Source organism: Adelges cooleyi, unplaced genomic scaffold (genome assembly GCF_023614345.1).
Source record: "Adelges cooleyi isolate 19-005CV unplaced genomic scaffold, UGA_ACOO_1.1 ACOO_flye_CR_arks_rails_tigmint_CR_PRNA_574, whole genome shotgun sequence".
NCBI lineage: Eukaryota > Metazoa > Arthropoda > Insecta > Hemiptera > Adelgidae > Adelges > Adelges cooleyi.
Window position 1 is genome coordinate 4,488,644 of NW_026096268.1, and position 18,479 is coordinate 4,507,122.

An 18,479-nucleotide genomic window follows, 5' to 3' on the forward strand; every position below is an offset into this window, starting at 1 on the left:
TTTTTTAAACTGTTACCACGTTTGAGATTACAAAAAAGTTTTTACTTTGAGCAACTTTTAAGCCTTTTAAATTAAAATTTAGGAAATATTAATTTCGAGCACGTTTTTTTTTTGTTCTAGACCACTGATCGTCATCACTATTCCCCGTGATTTTAAACAAAATTAAAATGTTAAGTACCTTACGCAATGCGTTCAAAGACATAATATATAATTATATTATGTGCAACAGAACCTATATGTAATACAAGTTTAATAGACGCTGCGCAATTAACTATAAATGTATACAAATATATATATAAATACCGTGTGTTAAACAACAAAAGGCAACGACACTGTAATTTTTGGTACCAATACACAAATTATTGCCTACATTAAGAAGACGTTATACCGCTTTTCCTGTGTAAAAATAATGATTACACAGAACTCTCTCGAGGTCGTTATGAGTTCAAACCGCTTATAGCGAAAACAAAGACAATGGAATAAAATACTTTATAAAACCTAGCCTTCGATAAGAATTCTATGAGTCTATTTTTTTTTTAAATTAAGCATTTAAAAGTTTTATCATATGTGTCTCCCCACTAGTTTCCAAAAAATGTGTTTAAAAAAACATTTAACAAACACAATTATTTAAACTAGAAAATTGTCACTAATCCGATTTTCTTCACAGCAGAAATAATCACCAGTAAAATGTTTTTCGTTATATATTTAAATATTAATAACTAGTATTTCAACTTGCAGTAGTTATACTTGGAAATTGTCACTAATTCGGCCAACTTTTGCAAAGTTAGTGTAGTCCAGAGACTGCACTAGCCGGTTGGTTGGGCCGGAGTGCTATTTGTGTGCCGAACAAGCAAAATTAACACCTTTTAATATCCCGTTACCGATTAGGACATTTCATTTAAAAATAATTTTTAGTTTTTATAACGAGTGTACAAAATGTGATTAATGAGTACCAAACGAACTAAACAGATAACAGATTAAATTGTTGTGACGATTACTGCATAAGTCTCATAAGCACTTTCACCTATACATACAGTGTGAATTATTTACAGAAATAACATTTATAGTTTATTACAATAAAAACAAGACAATAACTTTGTAAATATTAGGTAATTTCTTAGTCTTTAATTCAAATTAATTAACTCATTTAATCCGGTTAAATTTCGAGAAAACGTATGGACAATGGGAATAAAAATACTGAAAGGCTAATAATTTTTTTTTTATAAACATTTTAAATTGTCTACTTATGGCATGTTTATTCAAGTTAGATAAATTTGCACATAAAAAAACGTTTCTTTAATTAACAAAACTCATTGGAAATGAAGAAAAAAACTGTTATTTTTACAATAGGAGGTTTTTGTGGTAAAATATTCGTTATTTTACCTATACAATATTTTGTAACGTTATAAAACGGTTTTAATTTTGTTTTGGGATTTCCGGTAATCTACCCGGTGTGGTTAGGTAGGTTAGGGTAGGTTGTCCATTTTGACTCCCTTTCCTATAATAAGAGTAACTCTCTTATAACTCTGCGTTGGGTATGTTTTTTTTTATATTTGGTACAGTAAAAATGCAAAATAGACTGCTGAAATCGTGCCAACTGCCAACAGCACAAACTAACTAATAAGAATCACAGAAAATGCTATTAACACCGAAAAGGTCGGCCGGTAAGATGCTGCTACAAATTTAGTACACGCGAACGACCGAAAACATTGACCTTAAAACACGTGCGAAATCGTCAAAAAACTGCCATCGCCCGCCGTTTATAATATAAATATTATTCGAAACACAATCAGAACCAAAACTATATAATACACACATTGGTAACGATTATGAATAAACCACTAAAATCTCACCGTCCCCATACCAGTTTTGATGATTATTTTGTAAGAAATGACGAAATTTATTCAAGGTTACTTTTGGTAATTAATATACATTTTTTTTTTACATAGATACGCAGAAACATTGTAAAGCACACGGATTTGTTGTATAAATACTTTCTAAAAATAAATGCCCACGGGATGTAGGTATATTTTATAAATACCGATTTCGCAATTAATTACAATACATATAGGTAGATTTATTAAAAAATGATAATCATAAATAGTACGCAGATAAACAGTACAGACACTCGACAGTGATGCGACATTATTAAGTAAAATATAAATTTAAATTAAAAAATTGTTAGTTTCCTCTTGGGGTTCTGTCTTGGGCCTTACCCGTGTTTATGTCGTTTGTGTACACGAAAAACGCACGGCTGACGTGACTCGAAATCGTGAATTTCGTTACCACGTGTTTACGGTATATTTTCCTATGGAGTAATTTTTTTTTACCGAATAACAAACAATATTACAGTATTATTACTATAAAATACGACTTGTGCTAGAGGATTTTACACAACGTGATTGCATGTAAACACACATAATAATAGAATATAATCTTATTAACAAAACAATCTGTACAATATTTACAATTAGTTTTTTTTTTGTCGAGGATATGTGCATAGCTTGAATAATTAACATGCGAGGAAGCCAGCCATTGGTAAGAATATAATCTGTCGCTATACACATTGCATACAACCGCATTCGTGTACAATAATAGATAATTGTATGAACTCTCAAGTGCGACCAGTCAACATTTTAAAGCGACCACAAAGGCGAAACAATATAAAAAAATAATAGAAAATAAAATTGAGGCTCATTTATGAAATATCCTTCACGTAGTCGACTTAAAATATATGCGTGACTTTGGAATTGGGTGTATTGACATTTGCGACCATTGCGTTACTTTGCAAATGTAAGTATTATCTTTACCTACTATTTTTAATGTACATCATAGCAGCGTTCGTGGTGATTCATAGGAATTAAACGGGGAAAATCCTGTGCAGTTAAAACAAAAAAAACGTAAATGCTATTGGCACTAGTCTGCCTCGAAGGCAATGCCGATTACCGTGTGTGTGTGTGTGGAGAGAGTGTATGTAAATCACTTATACGCTGTTAGTCCCGCGGCCATAAGTAATGACCGAATTACTAACGCTTATATCATATTAATAACATTATCATCATTATAATATAGGACTGGCGGAATGCGATCGCGGTCTAAACATTTCACCTAACGCGAGACGAGGACATGTGCAGTACCATATTATTATAATAGAGCTGTTGTATCTCATTCCTATATAATACTATTAATGTCGTGGGACATCTTTCGAAATGAGAGAGAAGGATCGTTTTCGTAGGCACCTGTTGAGTGTTCGAGGAGGGGAGGGAGTGGAACAGGACAAATGCAAATTATTTTACATATGTATTTATATATATATATATATATATATATATTTATAATATTTTTACCAACGATCGTGTCGAATAACATTTAAACGCCAAAACACATTCGGGTAGGCCTGAGCTACTACGGCTAATCTAATTTCGGGCACGTATTTATTATCATTTTTAATTTATAAGAGTTCACGCCTGGCGTGACGTCCACACTCAGAGTTGTGTAAAAAACACATGCTAATAATAATATAGGTGTAATAACAAAAAAATGCACACGTCAATGATTTGTGTTGCTGTGGTTTTTATATACTTGAATGTCGTGACGTTTACAATTGGGGCCGGTTAAAAAATTATCGAGCCCGAGTACAATTTGTTTCACCGGTCCTTTTCGATTCTGCGCTTAGAAAATGGAGAAAACTCCAAAATAACACAAAGTACAACGTTTTTAACATCTTATCATATAGCTTATTTCAACAATACCCACGGTACTCATTCTGGTCACAACGATCCACCGCTGTGTTTCATCAGCATGTTGATTTTACCAATCATGTATTATAACAGGTATCTACACGCAGTTAAAACATATTTCACATTCTGTAGTTAGAGCTCATTTTGAAGCAGTGCTCAGTACAAAGGCGCGAAAAACAAGTGCTTGCGCAGCCTTCACTCCAAGGTAGGTCCTGATGGATGTTTTACAAGAGATACAACGTTTCTTAGGACCTGGCTGATGTGGAAACGTCGATGTCAACCACAGTTGCATCCGATTTTCGATCAGATCAGATCAGTTTAATTTAGGGCTACCGGTTGATTTTAATGTTTTCATTGACATTTGACAATTCGTTTTTTAATACCTAAAAAACCTAATTACTATGTCAGCTCCCGCTATATTATTATCCAATGATGATTGTTATTACGAGACTAGCTTGTTATTATTTAATCGATATTAATAACAATACCAGCCAGACGCCAACCGGTCGTGTGGTTGGCACGCGCCGCCGCCATAGTAGACTTGTCACTTGGGTCGACTCATACGGCGCACACAATAATGGGCAATACTTTTTTTTATTTAGTCATTTGAAATTCTTAGAGTACTTACTTTTACGCAACCGTCAAGTGCCAATACACAACAACAAATTATTGATATTATCATTATAATTATTACAATAATACTGCAACGGTGGTAATTGGTAGGTACCTACACTCTAATGAAGACGGGTAGAACGGTTATGGATTATGACACATTATGTACAACGCACAAGGCAAGGTCAAAGTAAAAAGTAATATCGCGTGTGTATAAGGAAAACTACAAAACCTCTTTGGTCAAAATGCCAAAACGGGACGGGTAATAAGTTATAACGATAGGATATACTACATGTTGTCGTTACGGTCGCTCGCGTTGTTTTTTAAATAATATATTAGTAATTAATATTATTATTATAGTACTGTTTTTAGTAACCATCCAAACAGTCTAATCTGTAAAAGTAGATCGTAACGCCGTTCGCCTGAGCTACACACGCCCAAAAACGGCACGTGCTTTTGGAAATGACCAATAGCTAAGTACATATTATAATTTGTGTATATTATAATAATGGTGAGCGTTAAGACGTCAAACAAGTAAAATAAACGACGACACGTCCCCTTGTTGCTCTGGTATAGGTATAGGCCGGTGCCCGTCAAACACTGTAAAGAGAGGCGCGCACACACACACACTTTCGTTTTCCAATATATTCAATTAGGAATTCTCGACAGGACCATTACGACACGTAAACACAACGTCGGAAACTTGACCTAAAACCGAGGCGAGTTTTTATTTATTTATTTTTTGTATGCCAGAGATATGTACTTGCTGGCAGTTAACACCTATTCGGACTTACCGATCCGGACGACGACAACAATAACGAAAAATAGCCAATACCTAATGCACATTCGGCCGAAAAGCTCTCCCAAACACACAAAAAAAAAAAAAAAAAACACCGTGATTGCGCCTTGACGGTCATAAGTGGGTAATCTCATTGTATAACGAGGCCACTGTATGCGAACCAGAACCGCCTCGAGAAAAATCCGTCTTGCGATTGACACATCGTCAACAGCTGTTGGCGTAGGTATTTAGATCGAAGCTAATAGTACTTGATACGTTTTTAATTTTTTTTTCAAAAATGATACAGATAAGTATGAATCATATACGACATCAGTGTCACGCTGTATGCGATACTAATAAACACTATCAATACAACAAACACCGTGGTTATAGCACAACAGCGATAGTTAATTATATTTATTCGTACCTATACATACCTGCATCACAACTATTTGTCAAGGCTAGTGGAATACGTTTATCGGTAATTATTATAAAATATTGCGAGAACAGCCACGACGATGTTCTAGTCACAGTGTACGACTATTTAATCCTTCATCTAGGTGAATCTAATTTTATCTTTTAAACAGCGTTCAGTGTCTACTAGCGAAAATATTACAGTACAACAATATATTTCATTTAAATGCTAAATTTAAATGAAAACTCCAAACATTCAAATCGTTAAGAGAAGAGCGCTAGTTTAAAGGATAAATATATATAGGCGAATAGATACGATTGTATACAAATAATTCTATAATTGATTACTTGTTTTGATTATTTTAGTCAAAAATCACTGCTGTGATGATCAGAAATTTGTGAGGTGTTGGAAAAAAGAGAATACAGGAGATATAACGAGTTGGGTCGGAAGGAGACGAAGGCGGATACGACCCCAGAAGACAATAGATGAACTGGATCAATTAAGTGTTGCCCAACTATACGTTCTGTATTTATCTCAAAAGTCAGAAAGTCTTATGACCCCTAAGGTCCTAAATGGGTACGCCGCCGGGTTTCGAATGTATTAAGAAATAATTATGATTGGTAAAAACTACGTTTAGTTAAAAACATACTTACAAATGCTTTGTAACAGTATTTTTACCAAAAACAATTCAAAAATAACCATTACTTGTATTAAAACATGTACATACATTAGATAAATATAAATAGGTAGCTAAAACTCGACCTAGAGTAAACGACTAGAAATATTAACCCAGACTGACCAAATAATTTTAATACGTAAGTTGTAAGATTTATTTTCTTAAACAATATTAAAGAAATAAGACGATAAATGATATTTTTCACACATAATTTAAGGCCAAACCGAAGACGAAAAAAGTATATGAAGCCCAGACAGCTAACATAAAAAAAAATGTATTATTTTAAAACTAGAAGTTATAATGCTTGTAAGTAATAATATTCAAAATATTTTGCTTATACAATAATCATTTATACAAATGACATATACATTGACTGAATGAACTAAATGTAATATTTTGCTCTATTCAATAGTCGTAAATTATGAAATCAAATTTTTATATATGACTAACTTTTAACTCTTAATTCCACACTATAATTTGTTTTCAATTACACGCGATGTGTATTTAATACAAAATGATTTTTTACACAAAAAAACAATGTGGTAATAGTTAGCTTTATTTATTAACTATTCACTTATAAAAGAACTTGATTTTTGTTTTAATATAGAATTGTAACTATTTGTTTAATAATCAAAAATAAGCTAGATAAAAGTTTGGTGTACCAGCACATGTTGTTAAGAGTTAACAAGACTGAAAATAATTTGTTTTTAATATAATTTTCTATTAGGTTTGATAACTTAAATAATATTCATAAATATTAATAAATAATATTCTCTATTAGATAAACCAATATGTTTTATACTAAATAAGTTTATATTTAGTATTACATATTTTAAATAAAGTTCTATTTCAAGGCCACTATTGAAATTTTAGATCTTTAGATCATGCGAAACTATGGTGAGGGCATTGATAATATCAACTTAATTTGATTTCTAGATATTATTATCTTCTGACTAGTACTATAGACACTTTTTTGTAAAATATAATCAAACCTAACTGTTTAAATTCACCAAATCCTGAGAACTGAAGTAAGTAAATGCAGCTATTTCAGTTTGTTTCCTCTCCCTTCTCTGAGAATTACTTCAATATACGACACTAATCGGACGAGCAGCGCTATTCTGATGACAATAGGTTACTTTAACAAAACGCTCATTATAAACATTACCGGCTCTCCTTCATTTTCCATCTTCAATAAGCTATATATATTTATATCGATTTTCTGTTCCGTAACACACTGAAAAATATACATAGATGGAGTAAATCTATATCAAAGGAAAGAAGGCACTAACTATTCATACCATTACATACAATTTTTAATTTATAATTTGTTTTAAAATATACTAAAAATTATAGACATTAACCTGATTGTTAACCAGTTTATGGTTAGAAATTAAATCAGAACAGCTTAATAATGATTACATAAAATTTAATTGTTCATCTAAGAGGAATAAAATATATTTTATACGTTATTTAAATTTTAATAAATACCATACTTAGTAATTTTAATACTTTTTAGGTTGCCTACGGAAAGTTACATATAAAATATACCATGTATCTTTGAATGATACCAAGTTAGGAGGTATAACTAACCTAAAGGCTTATTTAGACATTTAACCGTCATCAATTTTCACCAACCAATACTTAAACAATTGATCATCTGAATTTCTTTATATTAACATTTATTTACAATATATTACGCCCAAATGAGTAAAAGATAATGGAAAGTATTATATAGGTTAAGAAATTGCTACGGCTTACCTATGTTAAGAATCAGCGATACTTTTGTGACTTATTCTACAAATATATTGTGATAATGACATACACCCAGCCTATATAACGGCAACGCTTAACCGTTTGATAGGTAAGTAATACAATGATTTCTGTCAAGATTTCAAAATTTGTATCTTACCCCTATAGTAATCAGTTGACCATTTAAATTGAAAAATGAATCAAAAGATAAAATGGTATTCACATACTAGTGCCAGGTTGCATAAACGTTTAATGACTGATAGATGTTCAAAAGTTACTTAAACATAATTTAGTGGCCATTAAATGGATCATTAAATGTATTACTTCTTTTTACAACCCAGCATAGGAAAATCAATAAAAACAATATGATTGTGGAAAAACTAAGTTGTACCTACAAAAGAATTCTCTACTAATAACAGCTTTGTTAACATTCTTACAAACCATCTAATCTTTAAACACAAATTCATCAAAACACCTAAACTGAATAAATTGTACATTAGTATATATTATTTGTAAACTTACCTAACAATTGTGAGAAATATTCTACTGTCACAACAATGTGTATTGTTGTTGGGTATTCACTTTGGCGCTCATTGTTTGTAAACGCATTGATGAAAATCTATCCCGGCAAACGTTGAATGATTTTAACATTGTTTCATTTGCCAATTTACTCGACCGACGGCGGTCATCCCGAGGTGGCCGAGTAAACAAAAACACGATTGCACCGTTTTTTTCACCGATTTCGAATTATTCTAAGATTGGCCGACATTTAGATCAATGAATAACAATCGCTGGAAACCCAATAAATACGCGTTATATGGCAAAGCAATCTGGCGGCTTAGGTACCAAACGAAATATTTTAACAGCGATCAATATATATTTTAGAAAAAAATTGATAATATTTGCCGCTATACCGCCGACTATTGATAAAAATCGCGGCAGTGATAAAAATGCCCGGCCAATGTGCGCACGCACCCTTTTGAGCCGCGTTCAAACACACAATATAAAATAATACATTTCAGTCAGGCTGCTCTTCTTATCAAGCAACCAAACGCATCTCTGTCGGATAATAATTATTATCGTTATCGCATCATTTATCGTTCCGTACACGATCTTATAACCAGGACTGGTAACTCCCTACACGGAAAATCGTAGCCGTTTTTTTCCAATATGGCGACTACCGGCGTGCATTGATCGCACACACGTTTTAATTATATTTTTACTTTTGATTATATGTGTAAAACATCACGCCGGTTTACCGCCATTTTGGAAAAAAACGGCTTCGCTTTTCCGTGTTGGCAAGTTACCAGGTCTACCGATTACCATGGTGTAAGTCACATTTTTTTCATATTAGAGATATTTTACCTCGAAAGTCGAAAGTTTAAATAATATAACTTATACTTACTATGGACAGCATATTCATAGGTATATGAAAAAAATATGAGAACCAACCATTGTAGGTAACTTTCAAATAAAATACAAGTATGAAACAATAATAAGGCATTTTTTGTTTGGAGATATAACCTGGGTACCTATTTTTGTTTTTTTGCACTGTTCGTGACGATCACAAGTGAGTCAACTATATATTGTAATATCCTCTATTTCAGAAGAATTATTTTTGTCTTGTCTATGTACTATGTAGTATGTTTAGTAATTTATTATTTTACATAAATTAACCGTGATCTATGATGGCCTGTTTATCTTTTATTTCTTACCGTCAGTCATTATTTGCCACCAGTTCTCAGTACTAGAAGCTATATCAAAGTGATTTACACGAGTCTAAACCTAGCGGCAACGGAGGCTCATGATTCAAAATAATAATAATAATGACTTTTCCCAACAAAAAAAAAAACAATAATCGGTAAGTATCTTGGGGTTTTCAAGAAATACCTTCCTTAATGCAGTGACGCACGTTATTGTTTATAAACATTTTCGTTTGATAAATTATTTATTTATCAAGGTCAATGCATCATTTCCACGGGGATATTCCACGTATAATATAATAATATTATGTATGTACCGTAAGAAACACTCGAAAGTACTAATTGAACTCCGTAGTAGGTATTTATAAGCATACATTTTAATTTTATTTTTAAAAAAACCGGTTTTCACAGGAAATAAAATGTAATAACTTCCTAACAAACGAAAAGTGTACACTATTCCATACTCAGTTAGTCGTCATAATATATTATAACATTAAATAAGTAATTTCTCGAGTAGAATAATTGGACAATATAAATTAAAATGGAAATAGCTGATATAGAGGTCTCACCTAATTGCTTTGTTGTTTGTAAACAAACTTAACCTCTAAATACATTGTAACAGAACTTTTATTATGATTTATTATCAATAACGTAATAATTATTTTAGTCATTACCCTTAATATGTATAATGACTGTATATCCATTAAAGTTACAGCAACGGTTTGCCTACGTCCATAATATGATAAAAATTCGATAATTCTATAATAATTGTCGAAAATTCCCAAAAAAACATTCGGCTATTAAATTATAAGTATGATATACTTACAAAAGTTTACAGTGCGTCCATTAAAAAAAAATATATATAGAAACGTCAAGCGAGTAAAAAAGGTAATTTTGAAATGTCCATTTATATTAAGTAAAAAAACTGTCTAGTCAACTAAAATAATTCGGTGATATATATTTTGACTTCCGTGATTTGTTTTAAATTCAATTATTTTTTTATTATTCGGCATAAATAATAATTTTAGTTTATAAACGCATAAATACAATATTACAATGTAGTCAGGTCATATGCTGCAATATTTGTTTCTATTAAAAATATAATGTAAATTGTACAAGATATAATGTAAAATAAGATAAAAATTGGCCGCATCAGAACAGATTTATTATTTTCATACATTAAAGAAATACCCAATGGGAAAAAAATGTCATTATTTTATGATAATTTTTTTAGCCAAAAATAAAGTCAAGTCTACGGTAAATATATTTTCAAAACGTCAATATTTGTTTATCATTCCTTCTTAATAACGTATCCGCCGTTTTTAGTATGTAAAATCAAAACGGTCTTACAACATTTCATATTATATTTAATAACAAGTTACCACTAACTATAGACTATAGTATTTCTTTTTAATGAATATTCCGACTATAATTTATTCTATCGACTAAAACATATTATAAGAACGCATACATATTAGGTGTATTATGGTAAGGTATACAATCAGATAGTTAACTACCGTTATAATCTTTAACGACGAAGGTAGGTATCATAAAAATCTGAATAGGTAAATACTTAAGTATGCACTACATATTACCTACTTAAGTAAATAGGTATACTTGTATTCTCATTTAAACTACTTTCGGACGTCATTTTTGTATGGGAAATTGGTATCGAACACACAAAACGCAAAATTAAACGACATATTATATTTTTATTAACCATTTATTTTTATTTTCAAAGATTTTTAACTTGAAATACCTATCTATGCATCGACTAAGGAATTCAAAACGGTAAAACGAATACTGGTTGTCAACTTAACATTTTATTTCTTATGAAATTTCAAGAGATTTTAAATCATTATTCTACTAAAATCTTTAGATAGGTACATCTACGATTTGCCACTAAAAACCCAAAATCCTTTCCTCCAGCTGAAACGGTTGCGACTTTTATTTCTCTTTTTTTTTGGGGTAGTTTTTAAACTTGAGATATGAAAACTACAACTAGACTTAACAGATTTTTTAAATTTAACGCATCTATATTATAAAGAGACAAAGTTAATGACCCAACATTCGAACCAACCAATTATTACCAGCTATAATTGAACAAATTAGAATGAAAGTAGTTACTGTAATAAGTAAAAAAAAAAAATGTCATCTTTTATAGGGAGCCTGTCTGACAAGTCTAATACACAATGATTTGCAACACTCGACTATAATTTGTCATACTAGTTAAAATTAACATCATATAAAATATATCCTCATATGAGCAATTAGGTTTTTTTTTTAAATATGTGCTGCAACAATAATAATTACCTGTTCTGACTGGATAAATTAGCTAATAAAATTCTTAGTAAACTAGTGACAAAGCTGATTTCGTACATGGCTAATCATTTAAATGAATGTACCTTTTTTGTAAAAACTAAATATAGGTATTTTTAATTCTCATAATTTTACTTGATACGTATAATTAACATAAATAAATTGTCATTGTGCTTCATGTATGCAATAACTTTGGTGATATTTAAAGCATACGCTATTAGCATAAATAGTTTTACCTAAAAATAGTAGAGATGGGCCGATACACGATATTCCGATACAAAACTGATACTCGATATTAAAATAAAACGATAGCACAAACCTATTCCCCATAAAACCGATATTACATATTACCTACCGTTAATTATTGTTTATTATTTAAAACTTATTTATAGTTTAAACTCAATGATAGCATTAACATAGTATGTAGTCTTATTTGCAAATACATTGTAATAATATAGATAATGTAGTTATAAACCTAAATATTTAATAATAAATATACAAATTAATAATTACACATTGTCCGTCTTAAATAGTTTCAATATTAGTTTTAACTGTTAACAATCAATGTTCCTTTGAACAAATTAACCATACAGGGAAGTTTAAAATATATAAGTATCTTTTTGAGACGAATACAATTTAAAATAAAATAGATACTTTTAACAATTAACAAATCTTCTTGTATAATATGCCAACCACAAGAGTTCGTAAATGCATTATTTTGTTGTTTTTTTTTGTATCGGTTCAAATATTGGTTTCCATAAAAAAAAACCACTAATATTGGTTGATATCAAGTATCGGTTCTAATATCGGCTAACCCCTATACTAGATTTTTATGCAGGTGAAAATTTTACACGGTGAGGTGTTCCTGAACAGATTTGATCATAACAATTAATATATAATAATTGGTAAAACGTTCCAATACATTTTCATAAGCTAGACTAACTATCTTCGGAATACGGACAATAATATTATCCAAATACATAACGTAATATATTAATATTTATATTCACGTTGCATAGAAAAATCTGTATATTCAAAAAATTAACAAACAACCAATTTTGTAATATTGTTAAGTTCACATCTGTAAAAATTATATTATTTTATATACTTTTTAATATACATATAATCCAAAAGGTTCCATTTTCATTTTTCAATTAAATATATTATATCACGCATTATTTTGGTGTATTTGTTGGCATGAAAAAATGTCTTTTAAAATCCCTAAGATTTTTTTTTTTTTGGTCAAAAAATTTACAAATTTACACTCTTTGTAATTTAAGTTATCTTGGTACGTTGTCAATACAACAATATGTTTTTAGGCTATCATGTTAGTTCACCATAGTCTGTCCATCCGTGACTTGGAGCTCCCAAACGTAGAACACCGACAGTTCGATCCTTTGAAGCTGTAATCAGATCTGTATTAAATGTTTTTTTAAGGATAAAAATTGATAATAAAATAAGTAAAAAAATATATAGTCAAATTATTATACATAATTAAAACTACATTAAACCTAATGATTAGCTAGCTAACATGAAAACGAAAATTAAGTATAAATAATGTATATTTATGTATATTAATCAGTAAAAGATCAAGTTTAAATCAAACAATGTGTAAATGAAAAAAGGATACATTCATCGTACGCCGAGATATCCAAGTCTTGTATATCGCCTTTGTGCGAGTATACTTCACCGAGATATTCATGTCGATCTGGATATCTTCTGTATTTTCGAACAACGCCACCTTCGCATACAGTGTACAAAAAACTACCGTTGGACGTGTACCTAACTTTCCAAATTGGTTTCTCGCGGTTCTCACTAAAACTCTCTTGAATACCCAAATTAGGAACGTAAGAAGTAATTTTGTCACCTCCACTCATAATAACACCTAAAAAAAAAAATATATATGCATTAGTAAATGACAATAAAAAAACATAAACGCTACGAACAGCCATTTATAATAATAGATACAAATATATTTACTATAAAATCCATTGGATAGAAAACCCTGAAACGGTTCAGGAGTTGGGCACACAGTATTTAAGTGACGGCCGGAATAAAAAGTGTGCAGGATTCTTCCGTCCATCGTACACACTTTACAACAACCATCCGAGCCCGCGGTAACCAGAGTACTAAGAAGACCGTTGCTGGTGGCCCAGGGCCAAGACGATTCTAAGAAAACTATATCTCGAATCGTACTCGAGTGCAACTATCGCAAGCAAAATAATAAAACTAGTTATTCAAAGTAATATTTCATCAACAGTAACAACATACATCATAAACGTAATCTAAGGGCAGAGGCATTCGTAAGTCTAACAATGTGAGACCTTTGCCGTTGACCGCTACTGAAACAGCAATGTTAGGCGACGTGGGATCGGTGGCCAAACCTGTTCGATCTCTACCACTTGCCGCACAGTTGTCATAGGCCAAAAGTTGTTCACCACGCTCTACGTCCACTACTGATAGTCTTCGAGATGTTGTGCACGCTAAAATCTAAAATGAAAGTAATTTTGTTAACCGAAAGCATTTACAATCCGTAATACAGCTTGACTATAAGTTTTCATTTTCATATGTTTAATATCAAAAAATTGTGAAAGGGACTAAATTTTAAATTGTTTTTATACGTGTAATATAATGGCATATACAGAACAATTACTGATTTTTTAATTATTTAAAAATATCAATGTAAAATAATGGTCGTATAATTTTTAAATATTTTTTATTATTCCATGGCAATTATTAATAAATAATATATTGTCATCTTATGAGATGTCATAAAAGATAAGACATGCTAGTAATCAAAGCGTGCATTTAAGTGAGGTAAAAATGAGGAAAACGTGTACCCACATACCTATATTTATCCCTCGGAAAATGCAAGTTAGTCGCTGTCTCTTTTAACAATAGATGGGTTTATCTGTATAATGTACATCATAAAAACAACATTATGAATAGGTATTGAGTTTCATTTTCCTTAAAAATCAATCTTAAAACGTATACTATCACAAATGGTATTATTGATAGAATACAATATTCTATTTTAGGTTATTATTTTAACAATAATTAATAATAGTCCAGTGTTAATAAAAAATCCAAACCCTCAAAAAACAGCTAAGTTGGTTTATCATCAAAGAAACTTGCTCAAAAATAGTATTCGAGTTTTAGCATAACATAATAAGTGCCATTTAACCCTTAACATTAATATTAATATTAATTTTTAACATTATTTACCCTAGATCCGTCCGATGTAAATCTAACGGCATTCACATTTTTTGCAATGGCCATGGTAGTAATTGAATAAGACATAAGTAATTCCATGCGTAACGATGAATATAAATTCACTTTTCCATCGTAACCACCAGAGCAAAACAAATATCGGTCCTAAAAAAACCGACAATGATGTTAATAACAAATAATGAACGTTGTAAGCAAATAGGTAAGAATACTCACTCGAGGACTAAATGCAACACCTCGTACACTGTTGCTGTGGTGTTTAAGAAACCTGGGCTTTCCTTCTTTCTGCATTGCAACTTCTGTCGCAAATTCTTACTAATATAACTTATTACACTATTGAAAACAAGTTAATATGTATATTAAACGATATTAATCAATGCAAGTTTGACTTACTTCATCAACTAGTCAGGTTCAGGTTAACCGCCAAATATTGTAAACTATAGTTATAGGTTTAATAGTGTACGGTAAAATCATCATTTGACTATGTATGGTGTGGCGCACTTCTAAACGTAAAATCGTTTAGCATAGATTTGTCCGTCATGGCAGCCGTCAGTTGATTGCGCTGAATTAGAACTTTGCAAAAACATCGAACATGAATGCAGTGGATGAATAAGAAATCATTTGCTAACGATAATGTGGATACAGTTCAGATTGTTTTTGGTTAAACGGTGGAGTTGAAGTAAATCCAAAATCAGTAGTTACAAGGGATTATAAAAAAATTTAACATATTATATCACAGTCTTTTAAGTCATCGGTAGGAAAGCGTTGGCGACTTAGAGAAAAAGTTTTTATTTGTTTACCATTATAATACTCAATATTTTAAAATGCATAATATAATAAAATGAATTTATATTATATTATTTCATACGAAAATAATTTAATATCTGTAATCTCGAAATGAAATAATTATTAGAAAATGCACGCGCGTTATCTGTATAACCTTGGTTAACACGGTAAGTAAGGAGTATTTTATCTGGTTAGCAAAAATGATAAGAATGAGTAAGTATTATATTTTTATTATGTTGCTGACGTGTATTGATAAGAGGTGATAACATGCATTCACCGCGTTTTTTTTTAAATACATTTTTTATATTTTAGAAGATGCTGCAAGTACTATTTTGAGTAATACCGAGTTGTTACTTGTTCCATTTAATTAACGTATTTCATTCAATTGTATACACACAGTTTGAGTCGTTAAATAAACAGTTGATTATTTCTTATTACAATTAATTACGCATTTTATAATCTATACTACCTTTTATTACGATGCATAATATAGGCAATTTTTCACCAATCCTTAGTATTAAGCTAAAACTTGTAAGCATAATAATATATATTAATACATATTTGGACATTTCATTTTTGTTTTTAACTTTTATAAGATATACAGACCCTTCTTTTGTATAAAAATATTATATATTTCTACTTCGAACAGTACGTTGATCTAAATATACCCCGATTTTAGTTTTGAAAAACTTTGGATTATTCATTACATTCACAAAGTGTCGATCGAGGCACAATTTAAAAATTATTTTTTGTTAATTAATAATATCTATGTGAGAAAAATTACAAATATTAATGGTTTTTAATGGTTTTTATCCAGTTATTCTATTATATTAAATCTTTTCCACGTGCCTTCAGCCCCACATCACCAGAGACACCAGTGTTTCTAATGCTTTTATTTCAGCTTCGCTTATGACCCAAGTCTTACAACCGTACAATGCTATGTTCCGGACGTAACTTTTGATGAGTCTCTTTCTGGTGTTGACGTTTAATTTCTTTAAAGTGAATAGTTTGCCTTTTTTTCTTTTTTAAGCGGGTTTTGCCAATCTAATGCGTAGTTTGATTTCTTACCATCTGCCGTGATATTGTTTTCTAAGTACGAAAATTCGTCAACATTAACTTATAGTAACCTAGATAAACATTAGGTACTACTTTTCGTGACTGACACAAATTAGTACCACGCACATTTTCAGCATTCGGTATTAAATAGTTTTCTTTTGTCAAATTAAGATTTAAGAGTATACTAATTGTAATTATTAAGGTCTCTTGACTTTTTTTAAAATGTATAACCAAATATCACACTTTACCAGCCAAGTAGGAATCTAAAATGGCAACTAATTGCCATTTTTCGTACACCACTTGGTTTTTGGAATTCTTCCAAATGAATTTTCTTGACATATACCTCCATATATTTTGTTCTCGAGCTAAAGCGGAAACTATACTAAGTAAAAGTTTGAAATTAAAATCCGAGCACAAGCGTGCTCGGCTTTTAATATCGGATCACAACTTATTTGTTGAGGTCTCATTATGTACATAGCTTGAATTTCGGTAAATATGAGAAAATACAAATGTCAAGTCAAGCCTCTTATTAATATTATTATTATTAATAATATCAAGCTAAATGTACTAGGAATAAATTCCTAATTATTACGTTATAACTAAGTTGATAAGTAATTTAATTCCAATTGTTGACAGTAGTTAATTAAAAGTTATGTCAAGTAATTTAGAAGTAAACCTGAATTTACTTTATCGCAGTAGGCGATTAAAACGGATCAATAAAATATTGTTTTATTATTATTATTACAATTTATGTAAATAGTATTATTAAACTGGTAATTACAGTAATTGTGATTTGTGTCCAGTATGTTCAGTTATCGCTGATTTCTCTGTCCAGTCATGCTCTTTCATCCGTATGGAAATTGCCTTTTCCGTTTGCCCTACATACCAAAATATTTATGTCAACCCTCAAAAGCATAGTATTTAATTTGATGCTCGGTATTTGCATACCTTTGAGTTTAAGCTTTTAGGCTGGGAAATATTAATCCCGTTTTACTGCTTTTAAAAAAAAGGAGGTTTTAATTAATTAACGAAACGCAGCCATACTACGTCGCCTTATGAAACTGTATCACTAAAACCTGATGATTGATTCCGGTTTAACACAGGTTTCATGTTAGGTAAACAAAAACAAATTGCGCATTAGAAAATTGTTTTATAAAAGAGAGAAGGTATAATATTAATTTTTCTAAATGATGTTAGTTATTTTTGTACAAAATATTTAAAATATATCCATGTAACATTAGTTGAATAAACATTGAATAAACTCTATGTAGGCACTCATTACTCAACGTTTAATACATAAATAACAGGAATATATTATGTTGATAGGATTAAAATTTAACTTTGAAAAATATTGTTAAGTGCGAAATTAATCACGTTCGTGTTAAAATTTTCAATACACAATCTGCATTTCTCATAG

The 18,479-nt window shown here is 30.6% G+C and overlaps 2 protein-coding genes across 2 annotated transcripts in view; both read right to left on the reverse strand.

Moving 5' to 3' along the window:
- LOC126843674 (elongation of very long chain fatty acids protein AAEL008004-like) overlaps positions 1–8,807 on the reverse strand; it is a 45,820-nt gene extending 37,013 nt beyond the window's left edge. The window contains exon 1 of the mRNA XM_050581349.1: positions 8,493–8,807. The gene's annotated coding sequence lies outside the window, so the exon portion shown is untranslated. The remainder of the gene's footprint in view (positions 1–8,492) is intronic.
- Positions 8,808–13,048: 4,241 nt separating this feature from the next.
- Positions 13,049–16,112, reverse strand: LOC126842995 (uncharacterized). Its single transcript, XM_050580283.1, has 7 exons — positions 15,614–16,112; positions 15,437–15,553; positions 15,218–15,367; positions 14,264–14,482; positions 13,973–14,198; positions 13,623–13,877; positions 13,049–13,407 (listed from the first exon to the last, which is right to left on the reverse strand). Exons 2-7 carry the CDS (start codon positions 15,509–15,511, stop codon positions 13,316–13,318), a joined length of 1,017 nt encoding a protein of 338 aa, XP_050436240.1. The 5' UTR covers positions 15,512–15,553; positions 15,614–16,112; the 3' UTR covers positions 13,049–13,315.
- Between the last annotated feature and the right edge of the window lie 2,367 nt (positions 16,113–18,479).

Bases quoted from the DNA above. Each gene is read 5' to 3' on its own strand.
- LOC126842995 (XM_050580283.1), bottom strand. From the start codon at position 15,511: ATGCAGAAAGAAGGAAAGCCCAGGTTTCTTAAACACCACAGCAACAGT. The intron at 13,878-13,972 runs GTAAATATATTT...TTTTTTTTTTAG, and splicing joins TCTATCCAATGGATTTTATA to GTGTTATTATGAGTGGAGGT. The intron at 13,408-13,622 runs GTATCCTTTTTT...CATTTAATACAG, and splicing joins TATCTCGGCGTACGATGAAT to ATCTGATTACAGCTTCAAAG.